The sequence below is a fragment of the Pseudonaja textilis genome, chromosome 3 (genome assembly GCF_049901715.1).
Source record: "Pseudonaja textilis isolate UNSWEBS1 chromosome 3, rPseTex1.2, whole genome shotgun sequence".
Classification (NCBI taxonomy): Eukaryota; Metazoa; Chordata; class Lepidosauria; order Squamata; family Elapidae; genus Pseudonaja; species Pseudonaja textilis.
The window spans coordinates 34,505,942-34,533,615 of NC_141992.1; the positions used below are offsets into that span (position 1 = coordinate 34,505,942).

Below are 27,674 nucleotides of genomic sequence, written 5' to 3' on the forward strand. Positions count from 1 at the left end.
GACTCAATGACTACAAGGTCCTGTGGCTGTAAAACAAACTCAAATTATCGTCCCTCCACCACCATGCTTGGTGGTTGGTAATATGTTTGTGCTGATATGCTATGTTTGGTTAAACATAGTCAAACATGACCAAACTTCTCCACTTTGGTCTTGTCTGTCCAAAGGACAATGTTCCAGAAGTCTTGTGATTTGTTCAGATGCAAATTTGCAAACCTAAGCCATCCTGCCATGTTCTTTTTAGAGATAAGAGGCTTTCTCCTGGCAACCATTCCAACTGTTGCAACCATGCTAACTGAGGCCTGTAGAGTCTGGGATTTTTTTCAATTTCTCTCGAGCACTGCAATAACTCAAGATTTTCAACTGTTCCCCAAATATCTAAACACTAGTGATTTTGGGAGCAGATGGTTGAGCTAAGAGATAAATAAGTCTGCCCTTACTCTGAACCCCACTTAGGGTATCACTGATTTAGCCATTTGTACTCATGGGATATTGTTTGACTAAGAAGTTATCCAAAACAGTATAATGAAAAATGACTCTGTGTTTGGCTGCGCTACTGCTTCAAGCAGTAGAATCATAAAGCATTATTAGAGAAGAACATTTGTCAAGTATGGTAGTATGTAGATAAATAATAGTAATAATATCAATAATGCATTTTTATTCATTCACGTGTTATTACTATATCAATATCCAACTTTTCTCTAATGAGCTCAAGAAAACACATTTTCTTTTCTAGCACTTCAATGACCCTGAACTTGAATAAATTGTATACGACTGACCCAAGATCATCAAATAGCATTTCATAGTTGAATGGAGAATTGAACCAGTTGAACCGGATGCTAAAGGCTACTAAGATGTATTACCAACATTTAGAAAATGTGAGTAAAATTTAAGATACAAAAAAACTACATTTAATAACAGAAATTAAGAAAGTATATAGCATATCCAATTGTTGATAATTAACAAACATAAAAACTGATTTTTCAAGTTTCGTGCAAGGCTTCAATCTTTTTATAATGATTACATGATCAGATTTCTTATTTGAAATTTTCAACTATAAATTAATTTCAAACCACTCTTCCTCCAATGCATTTTATTATTAGCATTTTATTCACAAATGAATGACTGAATCTCAATTGCTCTCATTTAAATAACATTGCTGAGTTTCACTCACTCTAAATTGGAAGATACAGAAAGATATTGTTTGGTCAAGACTTTGGTCACAGCTTGGAATGAGCATACAACCTGGACAGGATTGTATCTATCCAAAACTGTGGTTGTGGCTCCTGCAGGCTTCCTTAGTTTATTGAGGAGCTACAGAAAGTGAAGTGAATCAAGGGACATCTAGATACAGACAACTATCCCAAGGTAAGAACCTTTGTGAGGGCTTACTCTGTGATGGTAAGAGCATGCTCACTTCTCTGCACTTGCTGTGTCTGCAGATAGTCGCCAGCAGCCATGTATATGACCAGGTTCCTTCTGCACAAATAAGAACTAAGGGAATCTTGCAGGGCCAATGTGAGGAATGTTTTCAGTATATCTATCAGATAAAGTCACCTAACTTCATTTGGAGATAGATTCCAGCTGGACAAATCCTTTGGAAATGTCAGGAATACACCTGAGCTCAGTTACCTGGAAAGAGTTTGAGTCAGTTATCCATAAGAGAATGGGCAGGGTTCTTGGGACCATGAGGTGTGCCAAATGTTTCAGGCCTGTGTATTTCCAAATTAAGGCCTCCAGGAAGGTGGCTATAATGGAATGTCTTTTGAAAAAGAATGTTTGGGACATAATTGAGCATTAGGTTTTTTCCCTCAATAGCCAATGAAAGCTGATCAAAGAAATGGGATGAAGTAGGACTCTAGGCAGAATTAACATTTCTTTGAAGGGATACAACAATTTCAGTTTCCTGAAACAGGCACTGATGTACCCCACTCATAAGAGTCCCCCACTGTACCCAACAGTTTTGGGGTAGTGCCTAGTAGGCAGTATCCTCATTGGGACAAGTTTGGATTGTAAAATGGGTACTAGATAACTTCAAATGAAATGATTAAAATCTAATTTAATGCTTTGTTTTAGCACCAACACTAAATTGGGGTTGATTAATATTGGAAAGAGACCAGAGGAATATAATGATACTGGTTTACCCTATCACTTCTAATAGTGCTGACCATATAATTTGCTGGAGTGGCTAATGATGGAAGTCATATATAATGATAGTACAATACTACTCTTTCCTGAAGATCTATTTCTGGAAAGTTACATACAAAATACTGTTTGCATTGTAATGGCCTGTCCCACACAGTACTTAACTGCTATGATTTAAAAATAATAAAGCTATAAAATTATTGAACAAGATTATCTGCAGATACAGGGCAATATGTCACTGATCAACAAATTAGTGTGATCAATCTGAAACAGGTAAAACACTAAAGAGTCTAAATCAGTGCCTAGAGACAATAAAAGATTGTATGAGAAACAACACCTTAATAAATTAAAAGGCTTATGTTCTCATATTAAGCACTGGAAGAAACCATAACCTGGATGGGGTTTACTCCTCCCTGAAGGAATACATACATAGTCTTATATCAACTTTTCTTAACAACAATAAAGATTAAAAATATTCTTTCTGAGTTCAAAGCAGTAAGATAGTGAGAAAATTAAAGTCAGAATTTCAGCAAGTGACTTTGCTTTCATATATAGGACCTATACATAGGGAATTTGAAGTTTAGATTCTGGCTTTCTTTTTCTGCAATTTCAGTGTTAACAAAGAGGATAGCATTCTTCTTCTAAAAGTTGGATCAATCTGCTCATCTATTATTGTTTGCTTAACAGTTACAAGGCACATTATTATTGTTAGAATCCCTCTTGCACCTTGGAGTGCAGGAAATGGACCTAGTCTTTCACTGAAAAGCCCCCCCAAAAATCACACTGGCAGCTTTTTCTGCATCAAAATAGGCAACAGTTGCTCATATCTCAATACATTTTAAGTAAATTATGTTTTATGCATAAACCATTAAAATAATTAAGCACCAACCAATATAAAATACTGCCATTCAGTTACCGAACAACACACAAATCACTCTTAGTCCTTGATATCCTCACTGACTGCATATTTACTCCCAAGTTTACTTCAAAGCAGTGCTGGTAATGCGAACAGATGCTAAATGGACACAAGTACAGGTTAGAATATATTTTGCTATGTAGCAGCCCCACCTTTACGATCCCATGAATAGGCAATACCTGGACAACGGGATAGCATGGTTGTGGCAGCCCTTGCCATATGACTTCCTGACATGCATCACAAATTGTGTTAGTTCAACTTGATCTTGAGTATTATAGTATGTATCTAGTTTCCTGAGCTGTGAAACATATTACCTGGAAATATACTGACATTCCATCATAGTAACAAGCATTTTGTTTGAAATGCTTTTACACTGTGACAGTAAAGAACGTTTAATTCTGTTTTTACCAGTGTCAAGTGTATAAATAATGTTCCAAAACAAAGACAAATCCATGTAAATTTCTGGACAATAATACAGAAGTACTATAGTATGATATTGCTTTCACTCTGGGACTTAATTCAGTCTAATCCAGGGGTGTACAACCCCCAGTCTTTGGACTGATATCAGTCCACGGCATGTCAGAAACTGGACCATGCAAACAAGTGAAGTCCCATCTGCGGGATGTAGGCAGCACACGAACCCACACCCCCTTGAGTCCATGGAAAAGCCTCTCCATGGAATTGATTCCTGGTGCCCAAAAGGTTGGGGGGGGGGGCGCTGGCCTAATCTATATCCCCATTACTATCTGGAAATATCTTATCCACACACCAATCAAAATAACCCTCCTTAGCTCTTTAGCCACAGAACAGATGCTGCTATCTGCTGTGACAATATACTGTTCCCATACTATTTGATTAATATGCATGACAGATGCAAAATATATGCCAAACTGGATTCTTAAAAATGAAGCAAAAACCCTGCTCATTTTAATGCCCCTTATTTACATTTTTATTTGCTTATAAACATATTTCTAGTTTCTGACTTATGAAATAAAATTCCTTATTACTGTTGACAAAGAGGTCTCTCCATAGGTCAGCTAACCACTTTTACTTCATGAATGGAATGATGCTACTGATGCTGTTAAAACTATCTACAGTATTTCACATGGAAGAGGACCCAGGAATTGCCTGTTTAAGGTACCTTAAAAAGGTACATTACATACTCTTAATAACATAGATGTTTTTATGCATGTTATTTTTGTAAATCATTACATTCTAAGAGTATCAGAACAACTGAAATTAAATCTGTCTATTCTGAGGGAAACGATAACAAAGTTCTACAAAATGCAAGATCACCTCATTTTGCCAAGTTTTAAAAATGTAACACTGAAGAGAATGAAATGGGGAAACTATTGCCAAGTTAAAAGGGTCAGAAAGATGAGACAAAGATAGCCACATATATCAACAATATACATCTCTTTTGACATAAAACAATTAAAATACAAATATGCAAATTCTGATAAATATTTATCACAAGTAAGAACTTGTTCATCTCTTTACCACATTTCAGGAAAAGAAATATAAATGAACAATCAAGCTAAGTATAAGCTTCAGCTCAGCAACCTATTCTTATCAAGAAAACAAATTCCCTGAACATTTTAAAAAGTATCTTGTTTATAATCTTTCTATTTTAAAAAAATCAGAAACACTAATTTAACTCAGAAGCATACTTTAAAACTGAATATTTGATGCAATTCATTTTAAAGTGCATATAAGCTTTCATATTGTTCAAAATTAGAAGTTCTTCTAATACATTTTCAACACTGAGGAAAAAACAGTTACCAGTCGGAAATGTTTTAATTTGGATATGTGAAAAGTATGACTCAGTGATCTAAATATTCTTTTCTCATTCTAGAATTTGAATGACAAAACCAGAGGAAACTAAATGCTTAGAATTTTTCAGAGAAAATATCAGAATCTGAGATATAAATTGCTATAGCCCAATGGCTCCAATTTTTGGATGTCACTAATTAGTAAGAGCCATAAGCATTCTTCTATTTTAATAGCTGAACATAATTCTTGCTGAAATAAGGAAATATATGTTTTAACTTCATAAATGTTCTTCTGTATCAAGTAAATTTAGCAGATATAAATTAGTATAAATACTAATTTATTTCTTTTCACCAATTCTTCTGTACCAAAGTTTTTTTATGTGTATGTATTAAAATGTCATTAGACGAGCATTTGCCTATATTGTATTGATCAGCAGAATTTGATCTTTTATTTTAGTAGAAATATTTCATCAATATAGGTACATAGACAAAATAAATTAAACAGATTTTATAGATCCAAGTCCTTGGATTATATACCGTATATATAAACATAAAATTTAAAAAAATGTTTTATGATCAAAAGTAGAATTGAACCAGGAGTAAGATAAAAAAAAACATTTAAGATTCATTTAAATAATGATTTATTTAACAGAATATACAATTTGAATATTTTGCATAGGGGATGATTCAGAGAGCATCCAAAATAGTTTAGAACAAAGATGGGAAGGGATTTCATTCAAAAAGTCATGTCAAACATACCTTTTCCAGAACTGCATCATCCACTAAACACATCAGTTTGGAACAAATGTCTGGTGCCTATTGCAAGAGAGAGCTTGGAGAGTTACAACTTAAAGGAACGGTGACCTTGTAAATGGAGGCCACAAGTAGTCATTTAAAAATAATTCACTTTTAGAATGGCCCTTAAAAAATCCTTCAGGTTTTATTTTCAAACATATCTGCAAAAAGTAGATTTTGAGTAACAGTAAACAAAATGGCTCTGACTTTTTAGGATGAAAATGGAAAATGGTTTATACGTTTCCGTCACAGTAACTATGACTACAAGAGGTAATGAAGAAAATGTGCACAAAATACCCCTCCAATTCTATTAGCTTCGGTAACTATACACATACAACATGATTAAATGAACTGCATCATTTGCCTAATTAGTGTAACCAGAGGAATATAGGGAAATGATCATGACAGAATCATGAAGATCATTTTTCTGGTCCAAAACCAAACATTTTTGTTGAGACAGTCTTGCATTATTAATATTTCTATACTAACCAAAATGTTCACTTTTCCCCCAAAAGACAGATATTGCTCAACTGAGAAAGATTAAATACTATATGCATGTTTAAATACTATATTTAGTATCTAACTGTAAAACACTGTAAGGAAGATATGAGCTGCTACAGATCTCAGCTGGTTAGGGTTCACAATTGTGATTTCCCACAGTGAAGCAATATGTAATGCAAATTGACTAAATTCAGTCCACTTACAATTTTACCATCACAGCAACCAGTTTTCAGTGGATTCATCTACTGGTAATATACAAGGACTATTTCTTTTCAATTTAAAACTGTCTTCCAATGGAATGAGAAAGTTGCAATGAAATTGGACTTCAGTTTCCTTGTATAAACAACATGGAAACTGAATGAATCTCATGTCTTATCCCTTTCTTTCATTTTGCAGAGTCTAATAGATATTCTTTTCCCCACTCCCCACCATCTGACTAATGAATTTGAACTCATAACATAAATGGTCTTAAATGTTCAACACAATGGTTCAAAAAACAGCACCACCCAATTAAAATATTTTGCGTAATCTTTAATGCGGTATATTAACATTTAATTGACTTAGCCCCTAATAATGCAAAGAACAAAGCACAGCTATATTGCCACTACTTATTACTTTATATTCAAAGTCTTATCTATATGATTATAAACTGAATATAGTGCTATATAGAATAACTAGTCCTCAGTTCAGAACAATAACACTATGACCATTAGAAAATTTTTCTAAGCACCTATTCACTATGAAAAATGTATGCACACCATATTATACTCAAATGTGTGATAATGCAAACACAGCATATAGTTTACTGTGACAATTTATTTTGATAAATGTAGGTTTCCATTAAAAAACACCCATTTTTAGTTAAATCAATGATACTGTCTAATTGTAAAAGGAAAGCTAATTATCTTGCTTTTCTTTCCTTCTTTTATTGGAGAAACATCAGCATATATTTTAAAAAAAGATTAAGAAAAAATGGGAAAAAGAAAAGGCAGGTTCAGCAGAGATGCACTTTACCTCATTTTTGTAAAAGTGTATTCATCATAACAAATTAGTTATTAAAAGCCCATGCATAAATCATAATTCATAAAGCCCATGAATAAATCATAATTCTAACACATATGAATGGATTATGTTTGTATATACACATGGAGACTAAGATTAATCATGGTATTCTTTCTATGCATTTTATTAACTATGTCCATCTTTAGGATAAGTTCTCAAAATGGTCTCGACAGAAGGTAACTTATGTAAACAAAATAGTCTATTAATTGTTTAAAGAACAGATAAAACCAGGCCAGCCATAAATGAAAAAGAAAAGCTTAGCAAAATAAAATGCATTCGAGGTTCTTTCACAAGACTACAAGTATGACAGAATCATAAATGTTTAAACATTTCTGAAAAATGGGATTACATTAATAAAATGCTACTTTAATATTTTCTAATTTCATCAACTGTAGTTAAGGTTTGATATCGGAGCTTAAGGACAACCTTAAGTCCTTGGAAACCAAGTATCTTTCAAATAGACTGATCCAAAACAACTCAGGACTTCAAAGATCAATATCGGCACTTTTAATTCATTCCAGAAATTGATCATAAATAAAACCAATGCAAAATTGGAATGATGTGATCACAGTGCTTATCAAATACTCTTGAAAGATGAATTTTATTAATATGAAGTTTCCAAGACAGCCATAGAAAAGGAGCACTGTGCAGACATAACTAAGCTGGCCATAAAGATTTAGTCTAACAAAAAGTTACCTTCACTTTGATAAAGAAATTTATGCTTTAACAAGGTTATTAGACAACCAAAATCTGCGTCTGAACATGTTTATTTCAGAGAAAATCAGACTACTCAATATCCATTTTGTATCTAAGAAGATTGCTTTTACATTTAGCTCTCACATTTGAGAAGAGGAAAAAGTTTTTATGCCTGCATAATGAAAATGAAAATACCTAAACCAGTTCAAAACGATAAATGAAAACTAGCGCACTGAAACACATGTACTGCAGGGCAAAGACTTCTAAAGAACAGCAGCAGCTTTAGGTTACTTCAAGGACAATCTTCCTTCCAAATGTCAGGAAGCAATTCATTCAGTTTTTCTTTTCACAGGATACAAATAGCCTCTATAAAAATCAATTTCTTGATAAATAATGCTTGCATTTTGGGATCATGGATATCTTGAAAGTTTTATAAAAAATTCCCAAACCCCGCTGAATTATGTATCACTTTGAGAATCCAGCAGCCAGCACCAAAACATCTAAATGAAGGACAAATGTTTTATACTTTAAAGCACTGTTAGCATGTTTTAGAGGAGACTGGGAAAAAGTTGATTTAAAATCTGGACTTAAAAAACAGAACTTACCAGAAGACTAGCTCCAGATTGGAATAAGTTGTAAGGGTAAAGAATGCGTTCATAGTGAGCACGTATATGTGATCCCACTGCTTTGCCAGGAGCAAATCCCATCTTGGTAGCTATTTTAGTCCATTTTCTGTCCTTGCAAACCAAGTCAAATCCACCTTCCTCTGCAACTAGCTATAAAGTAAAAATGTGTAGTTAATTATGTGTGTGCATGAAAACAGTGGCAATTACTTTGTCTAAGTATGTAGTTTTTTTGCTTTATCAGTAATCTGTAAGTTATGAATAAGAAAATTTTAAAATAGTAATTTGATATACTAGAGAAAAACAACAGGGGTGAACTTTTCAAGTTTACCACTTAATTCTGGCAAAATGACTCAAGGTACAATTTCTTACCACTTTCTAATAGAAAACAAAAAACTATTCTATAATCCCTAGACAAGCGATCCCCAACCTTCCTGGCTACAAAATGCATCCTTTCAGTGGCTTTAAGAACTATTTCTAAATTTTGTCAAAAATTGTAATACACAACTTACCCTGTTAAGCTGGAACAAATCTAGAATTTTTCTTTCCACATGTGGAATTTTCAATGCACATCCCTGGAGTTCCCAGAACTTTGCTATCTGGTCCAGAAAATTCAGTTTCACCCTAGTCTGAGCCTATTAAAATATAAAGTGGATACATTATACAGAAATCAGCTTTTATTTTGTTTTTCAATAAGGGCATTCGAGTCATTTTGTATGTTGAACAAAAAAACTGTAAATAAAAGATGGCCTTTGGCTGTTCAAATGGAGAAGCCTTTGTTGCCCACCCTCTGGAATAACATTCTACAGAGATCATATTCATTCCGATCTTGCTAGCTTTATCGAAAGCCTTGAAGAAAGATCTGGCTTTGCAACTGAGCTTGGATCCTTGCTATTGTAGGTCAGCTTGTTTCTTTGCTATATACTAAGAGTGAATGTTAGCTATATGTTGTTCCCTGCTGCTGCTATTTTATGTTATTTATAGTTTAGCATATTGTTTGTGTTGGGTTTTTTTATTGTTAGCTGCCCAAAGTCATGCAGTTGAGATGGACGGCCACACAAATTTAATAAATAAGAATTTATTTTCCTATCCACATTTCAGTGCTTAACATAGCAGTACAAGAGAAGTATTGGATGTATTTCTAAATGATCATATCATATGTGATATCTGAACAATCATTTTCTGCTTAAATGCAGCTAGTATTCTAACAAAGTAGAAAAATATTTCTTAAAAAAAATCTGTCTCGCTGAAATTATCAAAAATAAAATTAGAATCTGATATACTGGGTATACAGTTACAGCCAAATTCAATTTGAAAACCAAGAGGTATGTAAATACTGGAGGTTTCCAGCCCTTGTACTCAAGCTTATATATTTCTAACTTTATTTATTAATGATCTAGGTTCTCTATCTGAAGTTGCTGTCAATCACTACATCAATGAACTGGATTCTATCACATAGAAATAAAAGAATTTTTTTCTAATAATGCTTATGTGTTTACAAATAGTGAATAATAAGGTACACTAATTTCTGACAACTTAAAATTATTTAAGATAGTTAAACCAAAAAAAGGGCAACTAAGGATTTCAAATCTATATTCCTGAACTGAAGTGGTCACTAAAACTACAGATTCTGGCTCAAATCTGCATCTAAATCTGGGCAAAGAAAATACCTACTGTAGAATGTAGTCCCGGGTTCCAGGGAGAGAGGAGCGTGAGAGTGGCATAGAGTGTTTGTGTGGGGAAAAAATAATTAAAACAGCTCATCTCTAGGATTGCTCAGAATGCATGTTTAATGCTGCAAGTAGTTTGCTTCAGTTTCATAAGATTTCTGTCTGATCCATAAAGGAAACTGCTTAGAAGAACCTCAATGTGATTTTCTTGGTTTTGGAATATGACAACACCTCAATAAAAACATTGGAATATTAACAATGTCATCAATTGGGGTTTGGGAGCTATGTCTTCTCTTCTGTAGCACCAGAACTTTGAAATAATGTTACCCCAGAGTGGCATAGCTCCCACTCTGATATTTCAAAAGCCACTGAAAACCTGGCTATAGTTAGTTCTCAATTTATGAGTATAGTTGAGCATTGAATTACTTAGTTAGGCCGATTGTTAAACAGGTCACCTTTTTTTTTGCTGGGTCATTTTAATAGAAACTGGAAGCAAATGCCAGATTCCATGGGGGAGATATATATATATATATATATTTGTTTTCTTAAGTTTTCGCAGGTACTTACATGTATGGTATTCAGCTTTGTTCGGGTATTTTCCCACGTCATTGTAGTTGTGCTTTTATAGTTGTAGCAACATTTCAGTAGAATCTCATCTGCCATCATCAGGCTTCTGTATTGTGTTCATCTGTGAGTCAGACTTTTACAGTTGTTTCAGTTTTAAATTTGGGGCTAGCCTACTGCTGTGCCAGAATGGTTTTTCCTTCATCCTGACTGGTTGGGAGTCTTGGTCTGTCTTTATTGGTCTTGGAGTTTGCTGTGTTCTGCTTGATTGGTGTTTCTAATATCTTCTGTCTGTTTTGTGGCTTTTTTTTGTATCTTGATTGCTGAAAACATTGTGTTCCTGTATTGGAGGCTTTTAGTGCAGCTTGGCTCCGAGTAAATGGACGGCTATCATTTGTTAGGAAGCTAGGTTTCATCTGGGTGCCTGGTTGGGGTGTGTTTGAGCTGGAGGTATCGGGGGGATCTGTTTGTGCCCAGGTGTTTGCCTGGCTAGTGGTGTGGAGATTTGTTTGTGAGTGCAGGCTTCCAAATAACTGACAGTCTAGTGGAATCATCTCTTCTATTCATGCTTTCAGGTCTTTTTTCAATCTCTATGGCTTCTCTGATAATTCTGTGGCTGGGGTTTTCTATAGTGGCTAGGGTTTTGATGCCATTGAAGTTCATGCTATGACCTGTGGCTTTCATGTGTTGGACTAGTGAGGAAGTGTGTTCCAGCTTTTTTACTGCATTTTTGTGTTCATCCAGGCAGGTACTTAGTACTTCTTATGTAGGGCAGGACAGCCGTTGGCTGTCAGTACTTTAGTCAGGGTGCATAGTTCAGTCTTTATGTGTGTCTTGTCTGCCAAGCGTTTGGTTCTAGCAATTAGTGTTTTGGCCACGGAGTTTGAACACTAATTGCTAGAACCGAACGCCTGGCAGACAAGACACACATAAAGACTGAACTATGCACCCTGACTAAAGTACTGACAGCCAACGGCTTCCACAAAAGCAAAATCACCAGCTTAATCCACAAAAACACACTGAGATATAATGGAGACCTAGAAGATGAACAGACCTATGGAACAGCTGTCCTGACCTACATAAGAGGTACTACAGACAAAATCAGTAAGATACTACACAGGCATCACATCAAGACTGCCTTCAAAACAGACAGAAAAATAGCAGCCATCCTTAGAAACCCCAAAGATAAAATTGACCTGGAAAACCAAGGCATATACGAAGTCCCCTGTGCATCATGCCCGGCCACATACATTGGACAGACCAATAGAAGAATAAGTACTCGCCTGGATGAACACAGGTCATAGCATCAACTTCAATGGCATACCCCAACCAGGCACCCAGATGAAACCTAGCTTCCTAACAAATGATAGCCGTCCATTTACTCGGAGCCAAGCTACACTAAAAGCCTCCAATACAGGAACACAATGTTGTCAGCAATCAAGATACAAAAAAAGCCACAAAACAGACAGAAGATATTAGAAACACCAATCAAGCAGAACACAGCAAACTCCAAGACCAATAAACACAGACCAGGACTCCCAACCAAGCAGGATGAAGAAAAAACCATTCTGGCACAGCAGTAGGCTAGCCCCAAATTTAAAACTGAAACAACTGTAAAAGTCTGACTCACAGATGAACACAATACAGAAGCCTAATGGCAGATGAGATTCTGCCGAAACGTTGCTACAACTTTAAAAGCACAACTATAATGACGTGGGAAAATACCCGAACAAAGCTGAATACCATACATACATACATACACACATACACACACACACACATACATACATATATATATATTGCAGTCACGACTGCAGGACACTGCAAACAATTTTAAATGCTGGCCAGCTGCTAAGCAACAGTGTGATCGTGTGATCACAAAGGTGGGATGGTCATTGGAACTTCAAATCTGGGTTGTAAGTACCTTTTTTTGAGTCCAACACGACTTCAGTCGTTAAGCAACTAGTTGCAAGTTGAGGACTACCTATATTTTCCGAGGCTCTGAGGCAGGGTAGTTGATAAGGCCCTGTAAGATTTTGTCTTATAAGACTTTGTTCTGTTTTGTATGTCTTTTATAGTTTTTTTTATTATTATATAAAGCACCCAAAGTTGATTAACGTCAGAAATTCTTTAAATCTACATAAATAAAAATAAGTAAACATTGTATCATATAAAAAGGAAACTTCCTTAAGTAAAGAATAAAAAAAAATAAAACTCCTGACCCGAACTTGGTTACTATACTAAACATTATTGAGGTAGAAATGGCAGCAAATACAATAAGTGATACCAGAATGCAAGGCTACAATGTTTACATATTTTCAGAATATCAGAAAGGCAAAGATAATAACAAAATAGAAATATATATAAATATATTAGATATAGATATATAGATGTAAAGTGATGTGCACTATGAAACAAATTGAGACTGAGACTCTAAATAAACCAATAATTAATTTGAGTCATGAACACTGAAATATCTATGCTGTAACCAAAACTAATTTAAAAACTATTTAATTGTATTTAAATTTCAAAATTCTATATGCTATGATGTATAAGAAGTTCATTATTAATGTAATTTATATTTCTGGGGTCATTACCTCTAATTCATTCAGCCTTTGGATTCTTGGAGTAAAATGAAGTTTATCAACATCACATGCAAATGGAGGCTGCCAGTCCTAAAGAAAAAAAATAGTAAGTTTGATCTGAAACATCTCTCACTTCATTTTCAGATATTTAGAAATTTAACTAAAAAAATATAATGGTACATCTTACAAGCACTGTGGCAGACAAGGGTAATTTGGAAATCACAATAATGAGGATCAAGCAAATATATTATTGCTCACTGTCATATCTTTGACTCCCATTGTCTACTACGAGCAAGGTGGAGTACTAAGAACATTTGTTTTATATTTTAATATTGCTATCTGGTAATTAAATGACTTTGTGTTAAAAATTAAAGTATCAGTAATTTTCTTTTGTTCTTGCTCAATTGTTTTAAATTTCAATTTAAATGCAGCACCAGAAAGTGAACTTGTATAATTAAACCTAAAGTAAATCATCTTCTGTGTTTTTGAACACTATTACTATATGAATTTAAACTCCCAGTAGACCTCTGGGTTTCAATGTGTTTTAAAGCACTACACACTACACTGCATGGGACCAGGTTACTTGCAAAATTATCTTTCTCTGATGGTTTTGGTCTGTCCTTCAAGATCTAGCAAGGTGGACGTGTTCTGGGCATTGTTGCTAAAACAATGTCACCTGAGGAGTCAGTGAAAGCATGCCTTCTCTGTATGGCACCTATCTGAAGAGTTTGAAATATGGACAGTTCCCAGTCTATTTGATCTGTCATAAGGCTGTGAAGATCTAGCAGTTCCTCCAGACAATGGAGTTGGTATGTTGGTATGGGGAATCTGGTAGAAATGTTATGTGGCTAGTGGCTCTGTAGTTTTACAGGTAGTTCTCAACTCACAACTGTAACACAGCCTGCCAATTATGGTAGTAAACTGCAATGGTTATAAAGCTGGTCATCATGTGACCAACACAATTTTATGACTTTTTTTCCGTAGTTATCAGTCAGTAAATGCTGTGGTCATTAAACAAGAGCCAGTTTGGTTTAGTGTTAAGGCATCAGGCTAGAAACAAGGAGATTGTGAGTTCTAATTCTTCCTTAGGCATGAAAGTCTGCTGGATGACTTTGGGCCAGTCATTCTCTCTTAGGCCAACTCACATGGTTGCTATTGTGGGAAAAATAGGAGGAGGGAGGAGTATTTGATATGTTCAAATTATTCATAAAAACAGTACAGGCAAGATTTTAAAATTTCCCCTTTATTCACTATGAATATTTTTGCCAAAAATGGAAGTAAATGCCAGTTTTCAGCAAAATATCGTAAATCAGCCATGTGACCACTCTGCAAACACCATAAAAAGTCAAGGACTACCTGTACTGAGCCTTGCTGTAGCTTTATTTGGTTTCTTTGTTTTACTGGAATACTTTGTTTTTATTTTGTTGGTTGACCAGTATTTCTTTCACAGATGGATGGCAAAAATATTTTTATTAAACTTGTATTCCACCCAATTTACAATCAAATTACAATAAAATCAATAAAACATAAAATATAGCAAGCATGAGGAAGGAGGGGTCTCACTCTTCCTTGCCAAAGACCTGGGTGAAGAGCCAGGCCTTCAGAGTTCTTCTAAATAGCAATAGAGTGGGGACCATGTGGATCTCTTGGGAGACCTCTTTCCAAGGAGCAGGGCTAAACTGAATTAATAAATAATGAACTTATGTGGCAAAAAAAAAATCACCTACGCACTACTGAAATTTATTCCAAATAAATTTTCAAAAGACCCCATCCTCTCAATACAGGTCAATTATATACAATTAAATAGTTATATTTCAATCCTTATCTGGTTCTTAAGTTTTGATGACTGTCCCCCACCACCTAACCACATTTTGAGTGCTCAGTAACCAGCCCGAATATATGGCCATTTGCAGCATCTCAAGGTCATATGACTACATTCTTTGAGTTTATTTCTGTTTTTCAGCAAAACTGCAATGAATGTGCTTGCTTAGGGACTGGGGATTCACTTAATGACTGCTTCAAAAAATGCCATAAAATTAGGTCAGTCATATGATGACTTGCTTTAGAACCTTAACAGACATACTCTATTATGGCTATAAGACAAAAACTCCCTGTACATCTAATGCTTTACTTATATATATTACTTTACTAAAGATTTAGGAACCTTCTGATCAGTTCTTTTCCTGGATAAACATTTTGCCAACTTTTTGACATAATTATTTGTCCTGTATCTGTCTCTCTTTTATTGCTCATTCATACAGAGAAAGTACCACTATCACTACAAATTGTTGTAACATAGGTTATGAATCAGTTATAACAATATTGTAAATATAATTTTAGCCTGTAACAATATTTAGTTATTTTTATTAATACTAACATTAATAATAACAGTTTTCCAAAATGCTAAGTACTGGTACATAAACCTCCAAAACAGAGACTATCGTACCAATGATGACATTCTGCTGGAAATTAAAAAAAATTGAGAACATGTGGCCTACTTTACTATACAACTTAAATTTTAAATTAAATACACTAAAGGGGTATTTACTACTGAGAATAGTAAAAATGATTTAATCAGAAAAATGATATATTTTAGGATTGTTTTTAAAAGAGAACGAAAGTTCAATAGATTCATTACAGATTGATATTATCAGGATATAGCAGTAACCTTTTTCTGAAACAACTGCTTGCGTCACTACTGGTAAATCATTATAAATATTCACTAATTCAAATACACTGCTCAAAAAAATAAAGGGAACACTTAAACAACACAATGAAACTCCAAGTCAATCATGCTTCTCTGAAATCAAACTGTCCACTTAGGTAGCAACACTGATTGACAATTAATTTCACATGCTGTTGTGCAAATGGAATAGACAACAAGTGGAAAGCATAGACAGTTAGCAAGACAACCCCAATAAAGGAGTGGTTCTGCAGGTGGTGACCACAGACCATTTCTCAGTTCCTATGCTTTCGGGCTGATGGTTTGATCACTTCTGAATGCTGGTGGTTCTTTCACTCTAGTGGTTGCATGAGACGGAGTCTACAACCCACACAAGAAGCTCAGATAGTGCAGCTCATCCAGGATGGCACATCAATTTGAGCTGTGGCAAGAAGGTTTGCTGTGTCTGTCAGCGTAGTGTCCAGAGCATGGAGGCACTACCAGAAGACAGGCCAGTACATCAAGAGACGTGGAGGAGGCCGTAGGAGGGCAACAACCCAGCATCAGGACCGCTACCTCTGCTTTTGTGCAAGGAGGGACAGGAGGAACACTGCCAAAGCCCTGCAAAATGACCTCCAGCAGGCCACAAATGTGCATGTGGCTGCTCAAACGGTCAGAAAGAGACTTCATGAGGGTGGTATGAGGGCCCGACATCCACAGGTGGGGGTTGTGCTTATAGCCCAACACCATGCAGGACATTTAGCATTTGCCAGAGAACACCAAGATTGGCAAATTCGCCACTGGCGCCCTGTGCTCTTCACAGATGTAAGCAGGTTCACACTGAGCACATGCGACAGATGTGATGGGGTCTGGAGATGCCATGGAGAACATTCTGCTGCCTGCAACATCCTCCAGCACGACCAGTTTGGCAGTGGGTCAGTAATGGTGTGGGGTGGCATTTCTTTAGGGGGCTGCACAGCCCTCCATGTGCTCGCCAGAGGTAGCCTGAGTGCCATTAGGTACCGAGATGAGATCCTCAGACCCCTTGTGAGACCATATGCTAGTGCGGTTGGCCCTGGGTTCCTCCTAATGCAAGACAATGCTAGGCCTCATGTGGCTGGAGTCTGTCAGCAGTTGCAAGATGAAGGCATTGATGCTATGGACTGGCCTGCCCATTCCCCATACCTGAATCCAATTGAGTACATCTGGGACATCATGTCTCGCTCCACCCACCAACGCCACGTTGCACCAGACTGTCCATGAGTTGGGGATGCTTTAGTCCAGGTGTGGGAGGAGACCATCCGCCACCTCATCAGCATGCCCAGGCACTGCAGGGAGTCATGCAGGCACATGGAGGCCACACACACTACTGAGCCTCATTTTGACTTGTTTTAAGGACATTACATCGAAGTTGGATCAGCCTGTAGTATTTTTTTCCATTTTTATTTTGAATGTAACTCCAAATCCAGACCTTCATGGGTTGCTACATTTGATTTCCATTGATAATTTTTGTGTGATTTTGTTGTCAGCACATTCAACTATGTAATGAATGAAGTATTTAATAAGAATGTTTCATTCATTCAGATCTAGGATGTCTTATTTTTGTGTTCCCTTTATTTTTTTGAGCAGTGTATTGTTTTGCATACAAAAAACTAATGTGATTCATTATGTAATAATGCTAAATCCAATATAATATCACAGGTTCATATTTATTTTTCTATCCTTGGATTTTAAGGCTTATATGTATACCAAGTTTCTTAATGTGTGCAATGCATGACTCCAGGCTGTCCTCACAGCTCTAGATGCCTTCACTAGATGCTCTCTACTTCATCATAAAATAGGCATGTCTCAGCATGTCCTAATTCACAAAAAACAGGTTGGTTTATAAATGTTAAAGGCAATAGTAGAACATGCAATCTTATATTATAAAAGATATTATGGATATTTTCCTTCAGGAAACACTGGACTTCCAAACTTTAATATGGCATAGATGAAGCAATATATAAAAACTATCAAATCTTCTCAGTACAGTTACGGCAAGGTAAACTGAGAGCATTAATATAATTAGAAATAAGACTTTCAAGAAAAATAAGACTTTTCAAGCTTACAGATCTGAGCCAAACCAACATATAGTCTATATATGGCTTCACCAGAACTGCAAATAAGTATTTGTTTAAAGGACTCTGAATGAATGAAAGACATAATGGTGTAAGCAATCTCTTTAGCAGGAATTACATATTTTCTTGAGAAATCAATCAATCAAATCCAGATCTCTGAGAGAAATGGTAGTTAGGAAAGTGAAATATTTCAATATTTTATGACTAATAAAATACAGTGAGGCAAATGATATTGAGACTCATGGGATAGAACCAGGGCAATTCAGATAAACTAACAGCTCATCCATTATATGTTGTTATATGAATTAGGTGGCATTTGCCTGGGTTTATGCACTTCCCTCTTCTTCCCACCAAAGAGAAATGTAAAGCTTCCATTACCCTCACCATCAACAACTATGGTTTCTCAATATATTTTTTTTCAACCATAATCTAAGAATAATATTTTGTCACTTTTGTCACATGATTTATAATCTGGTATTTTCAGTGACAACTTCTGGACTCTACTTGCAGTAGGAAATTTGCCATCTCTTTCATATACGTAATGATAAATCAAGTATCCTATCACTTCTGAAATTAGGTGTCATGTAAACTCAATGAGAAATAATTTCATAAGAATTGTAAAATATTTCAAGATTGGCAGTGAAGATTCATTTACTACCTGGGCAGAAGTCTACAGAAACCATCACCCCTCCCATTTAACTTAACTGCTCTTTAATTAGCTGGCATTTATGATGCAGAAGCCAACAAAAGCAGCTCTTTAGATGGAATTCTGGATTAGTAATATAAAGTATGGTACAGATTTTCCATTTTTGGAAATGGATTTTATGTTAATTATGACATGATTGTTTAAATTTGAGCTATTCCTACTCAGAAAAAAGCTGCATAACGTGATAGAAAATTCTGCTTAAATCAGAAGATCAAATATGGTGCAAATAACTCCACTAAAGAGCCCTTACTATTTTTTTGCCATATCATCAGAACAAAACTGGTTACAGCTAACTAGAATTACTTGATTCACCAGCTTGCTACAGCTGCTTCAAGATTTAATGTGATTAATTCAAGATTTACATCTTGATTAATCACAATTTGAGTAACTGAATGTTACAATGTAGATGAGGAAGTATCCTATTTAAGCACATAATCTTGAATGTAATACTTTAAGTTCCTAATTCTCAGAATATTCACCAATGACTATGTTGAGAAATTCTGGGAACTGAAAGCCATACATCTAGAAGACAACATATGGAAACCTGTCCCAAGTAGAAATATGGGAGACAGATATCATTAGCAAAATCAAGAAACATCAGGAAAATAATTTAGCATAGAACTCAATAAAATAGGGTTTGTAATCAATTGTTATAACTGAAAATCTCATTTCAGGAATTAATATAATAATTTAATGCTCTAGCATATATACACACTGTTTATGAAGTGCAACATATCTGTTTGAGGTTTTTATTTTGAAAACTTTGTTGTCTAGCATTTTGAAAAATGAATTGCAGCTCTAATATAAATATTAAAATAAAATAGCTCCAAATAGGTCTAAATATATAATGTTCAATATCTTAATAAAATAACCTCTAAGTAAATACCTATGATAAAGGTCTAGTACTATAAATGAGAAATTTGTTGATTTTAAAAGCAGAAGGTAGAAAATAATACCCAGTTTTGAATGGTATCTACTTCTTAGCCAGAAAGGGGCATATTCTGCAAATGAATGTACATACTGTTTATGATAATAAAAAGATCAATTTCCCGTGAACATTTTAGAGGAGATATTTTTCTAAGCAGGTCCAATGCGTTAAAAGTGTATAGTTTATGTAAGTGCATACTAGTATATAAATATTTATTAAATGTACATAATATGCTATAGAACATATAAACATTTACTTAAATCAACGTATTTGCACTTATTTCATCAAGTCTCAAGTCTGTACAATCACACAAATCCTGTGAAAGTTAGGAACAGCTAACTTTACTGATATCATTAAATAATGTAGCATTTGGGGCTATTGCATCAAGAATTTAAATTTGGTGCAAAAGAAGTTTTCAGTAACAAGATGAGGCGAAACAGAGACTAGATTGTTATTTTAAACAAATAGACCAGATTGAAATACTGAGTCGTTCACAAAAATCCATGGGCACTTTTTTTCTACATTGCTGGATAGATTTTCTTCTTAGTCTGCAGGAAAATTACATTTAATTTATGCCAGCATACTTTAAATTTTTCCATTATTACATTTTATTATTATTAAAAAATAACAATCAAGAATAGGGATCCATGCAAACATTCAGGCCAGATAAACATATTAGCCTTTTCCACACATTATGGAAAATGTATTGTCTAATATGACCTCTGTTATATACAACTAGGCTTTTATTATATAAGTGATATTACTTAAAAAAAGACTTTCAAATTGGAATACATGTTCTCTGATAGTGTGGGACAACAAATTCAGAGACCAGGCATGGAAAGTAGTTTTTTTTTTCCTGAAAAATACCTTAAAAAACCAAATTAGTTTTATTTCTCCACAATATTGCACCAATTTATATGAAACATACGTCTCTTATTATCAGTCCATTTTCTAAAATAGACTAGATTTTATTTTTAAAATCTTGTTTTAATTGACAAAATTCCCAGATAACAGTAATTCAGCTGTCACTTGGTCATCCCAGTTTTGGAACTATATCTCACAAACATGTACAAATCTACTCCAAAAAACTAGAATTTAAAGTGATTGTAAAACATGATAAAGGCTTGTATAACAAACTTATAGAAATTTTATCCGATTTATTAACACATTTAAATATGGAAAAATAGAGAATCTACAAAATATATATCTTTCATATATATTTTTTAAATCAGAAGCTGTATAACATGTACAGAAGTGCTATCCCACTGAGTGCTACTTCTAAATAAACTTTATTGAAATAAGTGGATCACTGACTGGAACAAAGGTGAGCATTTTTTAATTAGCAAAAGAGAAGTCCTACATACCATTTTCTCCAATTATGTTGACTATAATAATTAAAGCAAAAAGTTAAAATTTTCAAATGTATCCAAAACAAAACATGGATAAAGTTTTAATAGAACTTCTAACATAATCAAAATGTCTTAATTTCCAAATTAAATGCTTTTAAGGACCCCTCACTAAAATGAATGCTACCTGAAGTCATTTGGTCTCGAAAATTAAGATATATTTTGGTGGAAGGAGTAAGGTATCTCTCCTTTTAAGAACCAAAAATGTGATTTTTTTTCAGATACTTCCTTCTAATCCATATTTAATCTTTTTCACCAAATTCAAGTAACTGTAATAATAGTCACATCCAGTAACAATAAAACTATTATTAAGAGGCTATTTTACACAAAACTACCATCTTGCAAGCCTGCTGTATTGCCTGATAATATTTTTAATGATGGAGACTTATCACCCTTCCCACTATGTATTGCACTCTAAAATGGTGGCCATGTCTGCCTAGGATTCTAAAAGAAAAGATTTCTCCAAACTCTAATGCAATATATTTATTTTCAACTTTAAAATATGGATACTTTTATTAAAATCAAGCCTGATGGGTCCTGAATGGCCACAGAATTATTTTTATAGGTACAGAAAAGAGGGAAATAAGGAAATCTTCAGCTTTAGCTCAACCACAATGCCAACATGGAGGGCAACACCCAAGCAGCTGTCTCATTTAGGTCTTTACACAATGATTGCTCCAAGTATTTATATTGAAAGCAGCAGTGTAACTAAGAATTTGACACAGCTTAAACTTTGTTTGACAAAGTACCGGACTAAACAAGAAACTACTTTCAAAATATCCAACTTTATGAACTGGCTGTCTCTTTATAGCTATACAATTTCTTCTATCTTGTAGAATTCCACATTTTGTTAAAACAAAACAAAAAAAACCCATCTAGCATGCATGTTCCATTACTTGCCTGCAAGAAGAAAACATAAATCTAGTCATGCAGGCAAAGTTTTAAAACCCTTTATGAAGTTGAAAACATGTCTGAAGCTGCTGCACCCATGATGCCTACAGTTGTTAGCTCTTCTTGGGTAGAAACAAAAGCTTCGACTGCTCTTTAAAGACACTGCCCACTAGCGACCCTCGGGGAAGTCATCCAGAGAAGGACCTTCAAAAACTACCCCAGATAACTTCTTCCTTTTCATCTAAACAACGCAGCAGTTTAGAATTGTTTCATGCATGAGAAAGGGGGGAAAACTGGTGGAGAAAGAGAAACACTACAAAAGTAAGCTTTTTTTTTTGTGCTTCCCAGATCGTCGGTTGGACCTCGCAAGGCAACTTTATTCGTACCGCAGAGGGTTGCGAGTGAGCAGAGTTTCTCGAGTGGAGTCGGGGACCGAAGCGAGATCGATGGGGGGGGAGCTCGCCGGCAGCCATATTAATGGGTCTCCCACGGGGAACCGAGCCTCGAAGCCCGCTTTGCTTACAAGGACGGCCAAGCGACACCCCACTCTCTTCTCCTCTCACCCGAGTGGGGTAGGATGGGGGAGCCGTTCCGGGCTACAGAAACAAGTCGACCTGAAGCACACAAAGCGCTTCAGGACACAAGACCTCCTAGGATGGCAAGGCGAGGAAGCGGCTCCCACTCCGTTGTTCCCTCCCCCCCCCTCGCTAGCCCCCCCCCCCATGCAGGAAAGCCTCGAGCCCGACCGACCCTGAACAGATGGAGAGCAGGGAATCCCTCTTAGGGAAGGGCGCACTTTCCCCCGTGGTGACGCGGCCGTGGGACGACGGGAGGAGTGGAAGCTTCCGTGCGAGGAGGAAGAAAGGGGGAGTTGGGGGAAAGTTTCGGAGGAGGCACGGAGGGGGGACGCCCGGAAAGCGAGTTCAGTGAAAGCCTTGGAAGACGGGAGCTACTTGGGCTCTCGGGGGGAGCCCGTCGAAAGCGGCCGAGTGGCCCGGGGGCCGAGTGCCCCCCCAGCCTTTTTTTTTATACGTACGGCTGCAAACTCCTTCGCCGCCCCTCCCCCCTCGTTCAATGCCTGGTTGGGATGGGGGGCGAGAGGTCGACCCTCTCCCGCGGGCCGTCGCCAAGGTTTACTCACCGGTGGTGGCCGCACCTTGCAGATCCCGGTCCGCTCGGCAATGGGCCGGATTTTGTGGATAAAGCCGAAAGGGTCCGCGAATTCTTCCCAGGTGGGCTCGAAAACAGGGCACTCTGGCGGCGGCAGGAACTCGGCCATGGCCAGCTCGATGGCCGGCAGGACGGGGCAGCTCCGACTGGGGCAACCGTTCCGAACAATCCCCCAACAGCCAAAGCGTCGCAGCACACCTCTAGAATGGACGGTGTGCCTCCGCGCAAAAGGGAGGGAGGAGGAAAAAGAGTCCGCGGATGAGGACGGTCTATGAAAAGTGTCCCCCCAACAACGCCGCTTTTTCTTAGGGGCTGATGTTCGTTCTCACCACATGGGGTGCCAAGCCCTCCTTCTCCTTCTCACCCCTTTGTTTGTGGGTCGGGATGCGGGCGGCAAGACTCTTCCAAAGCAGTTAACAGAAAACGGGGCTGTATGCTCCCACTTGCAGGTCTCTCCCCCGACTCCTTTGCATGGAGTTTAGGGCCTATTGGGGCCGAAGGATCTCAGAAGAAAAGCTCCCGGCCTCGGTACCGTGGCTCCCACGGCAACGAATTGGAAACGAGGGCCGGGCTTAAAGGCCCAATGGCGAGCTGTCTCCCATTGTTCGAACTGGTTCAGTCAAGCCAGTTTCTACTAAATGAATATAGTCAACTTTAGCTGGCATATATACACCACCAGTCGAGGATGCATGGGACTGTGAAGACTAGGCCCTGGGCTTAAATTGCTGTGAATAAATTGCTTAAGAAAACGGGTGTGTCTTGCTTGGCCTAGGACCTAGGTGTACAAACTCTTGCAGCCATGTGCACAACGGATTTATTCCATACTTTACCTGCAGCTTTAATTTATGCCTGTCCTCTTACCTCTTTTTCCCCCACATAGCTATAAAATCAATCTGAGTAGCTATTTTGGTATGAATAAGGCCATTTTGTATCTTTTGAGCTATTGGGATTCTTTACTTACAGTAGGAAAACAGGACACATGAAAACAAAATAAGCCGCCTGCCAAAATCTCAGACAATTTTCACTTTAAAAGCAAATTTCTGGCACACACACCCCTTTGATCTTTCAGTCCAAATATAATAATTCATCTGCCTCCACCAACCCTGAGATGAGGAAATGCCATAGAAAGCTATATTTGTTTTATTATGCTATTGTTGAACCAATTAGCTATTTTTATCAACTTTCAGATGGTCAAAAGTAGGATCGTAATCAGGGCACTGACTTCAGTGAAATCTTTTTTGTAACTAAAACTTTTAGTAAAAAAAAAATACATACCTGATGCAACAATGCATGCAAAGAATTATGGGATTGATGTATTTGTAACTCTTTAAAGAAAATTTGGCATTATGAAAATGAAGCATTCCAATAAGGTAGAGTACATGGAACATTTTCAAAACTGCTTTCTTTACATTAATATTTTGAACAATTAAGGAACTTAATTTCTTTGTATAGTCTACAGTGGTATTCAAGAATGGAGATTGAGATGAGGCCAAAAAAGGTAAGCCATATTTTCTCTTACAATAATTGTAGTTTTTAATCTCTTTTTTATTAATCCAGCATAACTTAATTTGATTGTGCTTGTTTGGCAATGAGGTTTATTGAATTCAGTGACATTTATTTTCAAATAAGACTTGAAAATACTGCATAATGCATGTTCAGTGATTCTGGAAATTGTTTTACTTTGCAGTTTTTCTTGATGCTTTGTTTCTTGTAAACATGGAATCTATTATGATAAACTTTGTCTTAACCTTGGCTTCTTAATGTGCAAAATAACATAGGTTTAGATTGTTTCCAAAAGAATGCTGAGATTCTAATTTTGAAGAAGAGGCAAATATTGGAGAGGCATATAAAAAGCTTCAATATTAAAGGTGGGGGGGAGGAAAACATCCTTAGAATCATAGACTTTATCCCAAAGCAGAATCATTAGGTTTTTTTTCAGAAGTAAATTCAATAGAGCAATTTTATAAAAAGATACTAAAGCTGTGTGTGACTTCTTTTAGAACTTAAGGGCAATTTTATTATACATATATTAAGATTATTTTATTTTGAACAAAAATATCTAGGCTTAAGCTTCTTATAAACTCAAGTAATTTCCTCATATAGGCCTGCTTGCTATATAAAACTTTGGGTTTTGCCTTTGTTCCAGAAACCTATTATGGGATTGTTGCTATGCTCGAGTTCCTCCAACGGAAGATCACTCGAGACCTCAGTAATGAGTTGCACGCAGATACCGCAAGCACATAGGTCTCTACTCTCTAATCCACCTTCGCCTTTATGATCTATGTTTACATGTGCGGAGCGATCTTTCACAGCTGACAGCCATCTCAATGCCGGCACTTCTTTTTTTAAAGAGCCTCTCTATTCTCTCGGATAGGCCAAAGACTTGGTAAACGTCATAAGGGGCGGGAGGCTGAGCTGTTTCATTGTCTGCGCCTGGTGCTGTGCAGTGGGGAAGCCTTTTCCAGTGTAAATCACTGCACGGGGGGGGGGGGGTGGAGTGTAAACTGGAGCGCTGCTCTATGTGTGGCTTTCAAGCTTGCATAGAAGAATCGAAGCCTCTTCAGTACCACAAGCAGATCACTGGAGTCTCCAGGACAATGGAAACTAGTGATTGGAGAGGACGATCCGAGTAATCATTAAAAACCGATGTTGCAACTCCAGTTTAAAAGGGGTTTACTTTGATCCTCTACCAAGGTGAAAGATGTATTTATTTCCTAGTAAATGTGCAAATGTGGGGGATTGTAGCTTTAGCATCGGGGACTGTAATACATCCGCTTACCTGGAAACAAGCCCCAATTAAATCTCAGTCTAATTTACTTCTGAGCAGCGATTAATAGGACACACTATGTGAAATGTGCCCTGTTCCTAGACGGAAAAAATCAACCGGAGAGCTGTCGCTTTTTAACATACTTTTTTCCTTCTGGCAATAAGCTGCTCGCAATATCAATTCAGTTTTGAACATTCCATATTATGCAGGGTGCGCTTAAACCCCAACTTTAACCAAGTTTTAGCTCTCTAAAAATGGTTCATATTTTCACCGTGTCAAGAATTGTCTGCCTCTCCCTACTTCATTTCATCGATGTTTAAGCCTTGCTCATTAGCAGAATTCTTCAAGAAGAAAAGGGTTGGAATTTTGGAATGATTCCAAAAAGTTTTATAGAGACAGGTTTCTTCCTGTGCTCTCTTCCCCGCCGCTATTATATGAAGACTTCTGGCGTTAATCATCATCAATCGTTTTGCACTTCGGGGGTGGGGAGTGAGGGAATGTTTTCTTTGTAAACAAAAGTTCAAACCATCTCCCCCAATATCACCCAGGAATCCTTCGAATTTTGACATGCAATCATTTTTAATCCTTACCTACCGCCCTCCCTAACAATGATGTCTCTGATTCCGTTTCACACAAAACTCAGGGATACCGTACTATTTTGCATGGTGTGAGCCATCCAAAATACAAAATTCCCGACCCTATCATTCAGGAGCCCGGGGGGGGTTGTCCGAATCACTTCACTAACTAGCGTGGTACGTGGCGTCTAAGCTCTTATCCTGCTATAATCCCACCCCACTCTATTCTGTTACTGGCAAAATATGGGGTGAAGGTGGGAGGGACGGCGATGGAGGTGATGTCATTTGGTTCACATTGATCTTCCATGGCCAGAACTTTATACTCGGATTAGCGTCCTTCGGCTCTTGACCGCTATGTCGGCCCACTCGAAGACGATTAGCAGAACAAAAAGACAATCCTCTCTGGTGTCAGATTATCAAAGGGAAGTACAGCCTACATAGGATAGGGCCAGATCCGTGGACGAAGTCCAAACCCCTCCTTCATCAGCATCTACCAGTGGTCTCCTCTTGTACGAAGGCGGTGATAAAACAGGAGCGCCACATGTAGGCCATGTATTACCAAAGTGTTGGGACTGAAACCACTGACCCAACAAAAAAAGAATGGGCCAAAGTACCTTGCATAGAATATAGCCCCACCTGTAGGGACAGAAGAAGAGCCTTGCCCTCTAGGACCCGGGGGGAGCAGCAGGCGCTGCACGTAGCGCACGTGTATTTGCTCCCGTACTTTTGGCCCAATCTGCTCCTCCCCCGTACGAAGGGAGAAATCGTCAGTCTTTCGACACAGCCTAGGGACCGCCCCTTTTTTATCCGAAGTTTTAATTCGGGGTGGGGGGCTCCACCCACTCCCTTTCTGCTCCTCAGCTCCTAGTTCTATGGTAGGAGGTTTGCCAAGGCAGCAACAGCTGGTGAACCCAGGCCTTTTTGTTGCCGCGCCCGTCGGAATTCAGGAATTATAATTTGCACATCTTAAAAGCGCTTGAGGTTTATGCCAATGCTCAGGGCATGGTAGGGTTCCTCCTTTGTGCCCTCTTGCCATACCCGAGAGTTAATGAGTTATGAAAGATGATAGTAATACTCCCTTTTAGTGCATGCTAAAGCTATACAGCTGATCATCCGGAATAACGAC

General features: G+C 37.1%; 1 protein-coding gene and 1 long non-coding RNA gene across 4 annotated transcripts in view; one reads left to right on the forward strand and one right to left on the reverse strand.

Moving 5' to 3' along the window:
* Positions 1–23,413, reverse strand: part of KDM5B (lysine demethylase 5B) — a 69,083-nt gene extending 45,670 nt beyond the window's left edge. For 2 of the 3 annotated variants that reach the window (XM_026697730.2, XM_026697727.2), the window contains exons 1-5: positions 23,178–23,413; positions 13,339–13,416; positions 9,020–9,142; positions 8,490–8,660; positions 5,590–5,646 (exon numbers count right to left, since the gene is read on the reverse strand). In XM_026697730.2, the coding sequence (XP_026553515.2) occupies positions 5,590–5,646; positions 8,490–8,660; positions 9,020–9,142; positions 13,339–13,416; positions 23,178–23,315 (567 nt within the window). In that variant the 5' untranslated portion in view covers positions 23,316–23,413. The remainder of the gene's footprint in view (positions 1–5,589; positions 5,647–8,489; positions 8,661–9,019; positions 9,143–13,338; positions 13,417–23,177) is intronic. The other variant, XM_026697728.2, reaches the window with a different exon arrangement.
* LOC148126068 (uncharacterized) lies at positions 22,289–25,476 on the forward strand. Its single transcript, XR_015742736.1, has 3 exons — positions 22,289–22,357; positions 24,659–24,704; positions 25,353–25,476. It is a non-coding gene; the product is annotated as an uncharacterized LOC148126068 (long non-coding RNA).
* Positions 25,477–27,674: the final 2,198 nt, after the last annotated feature.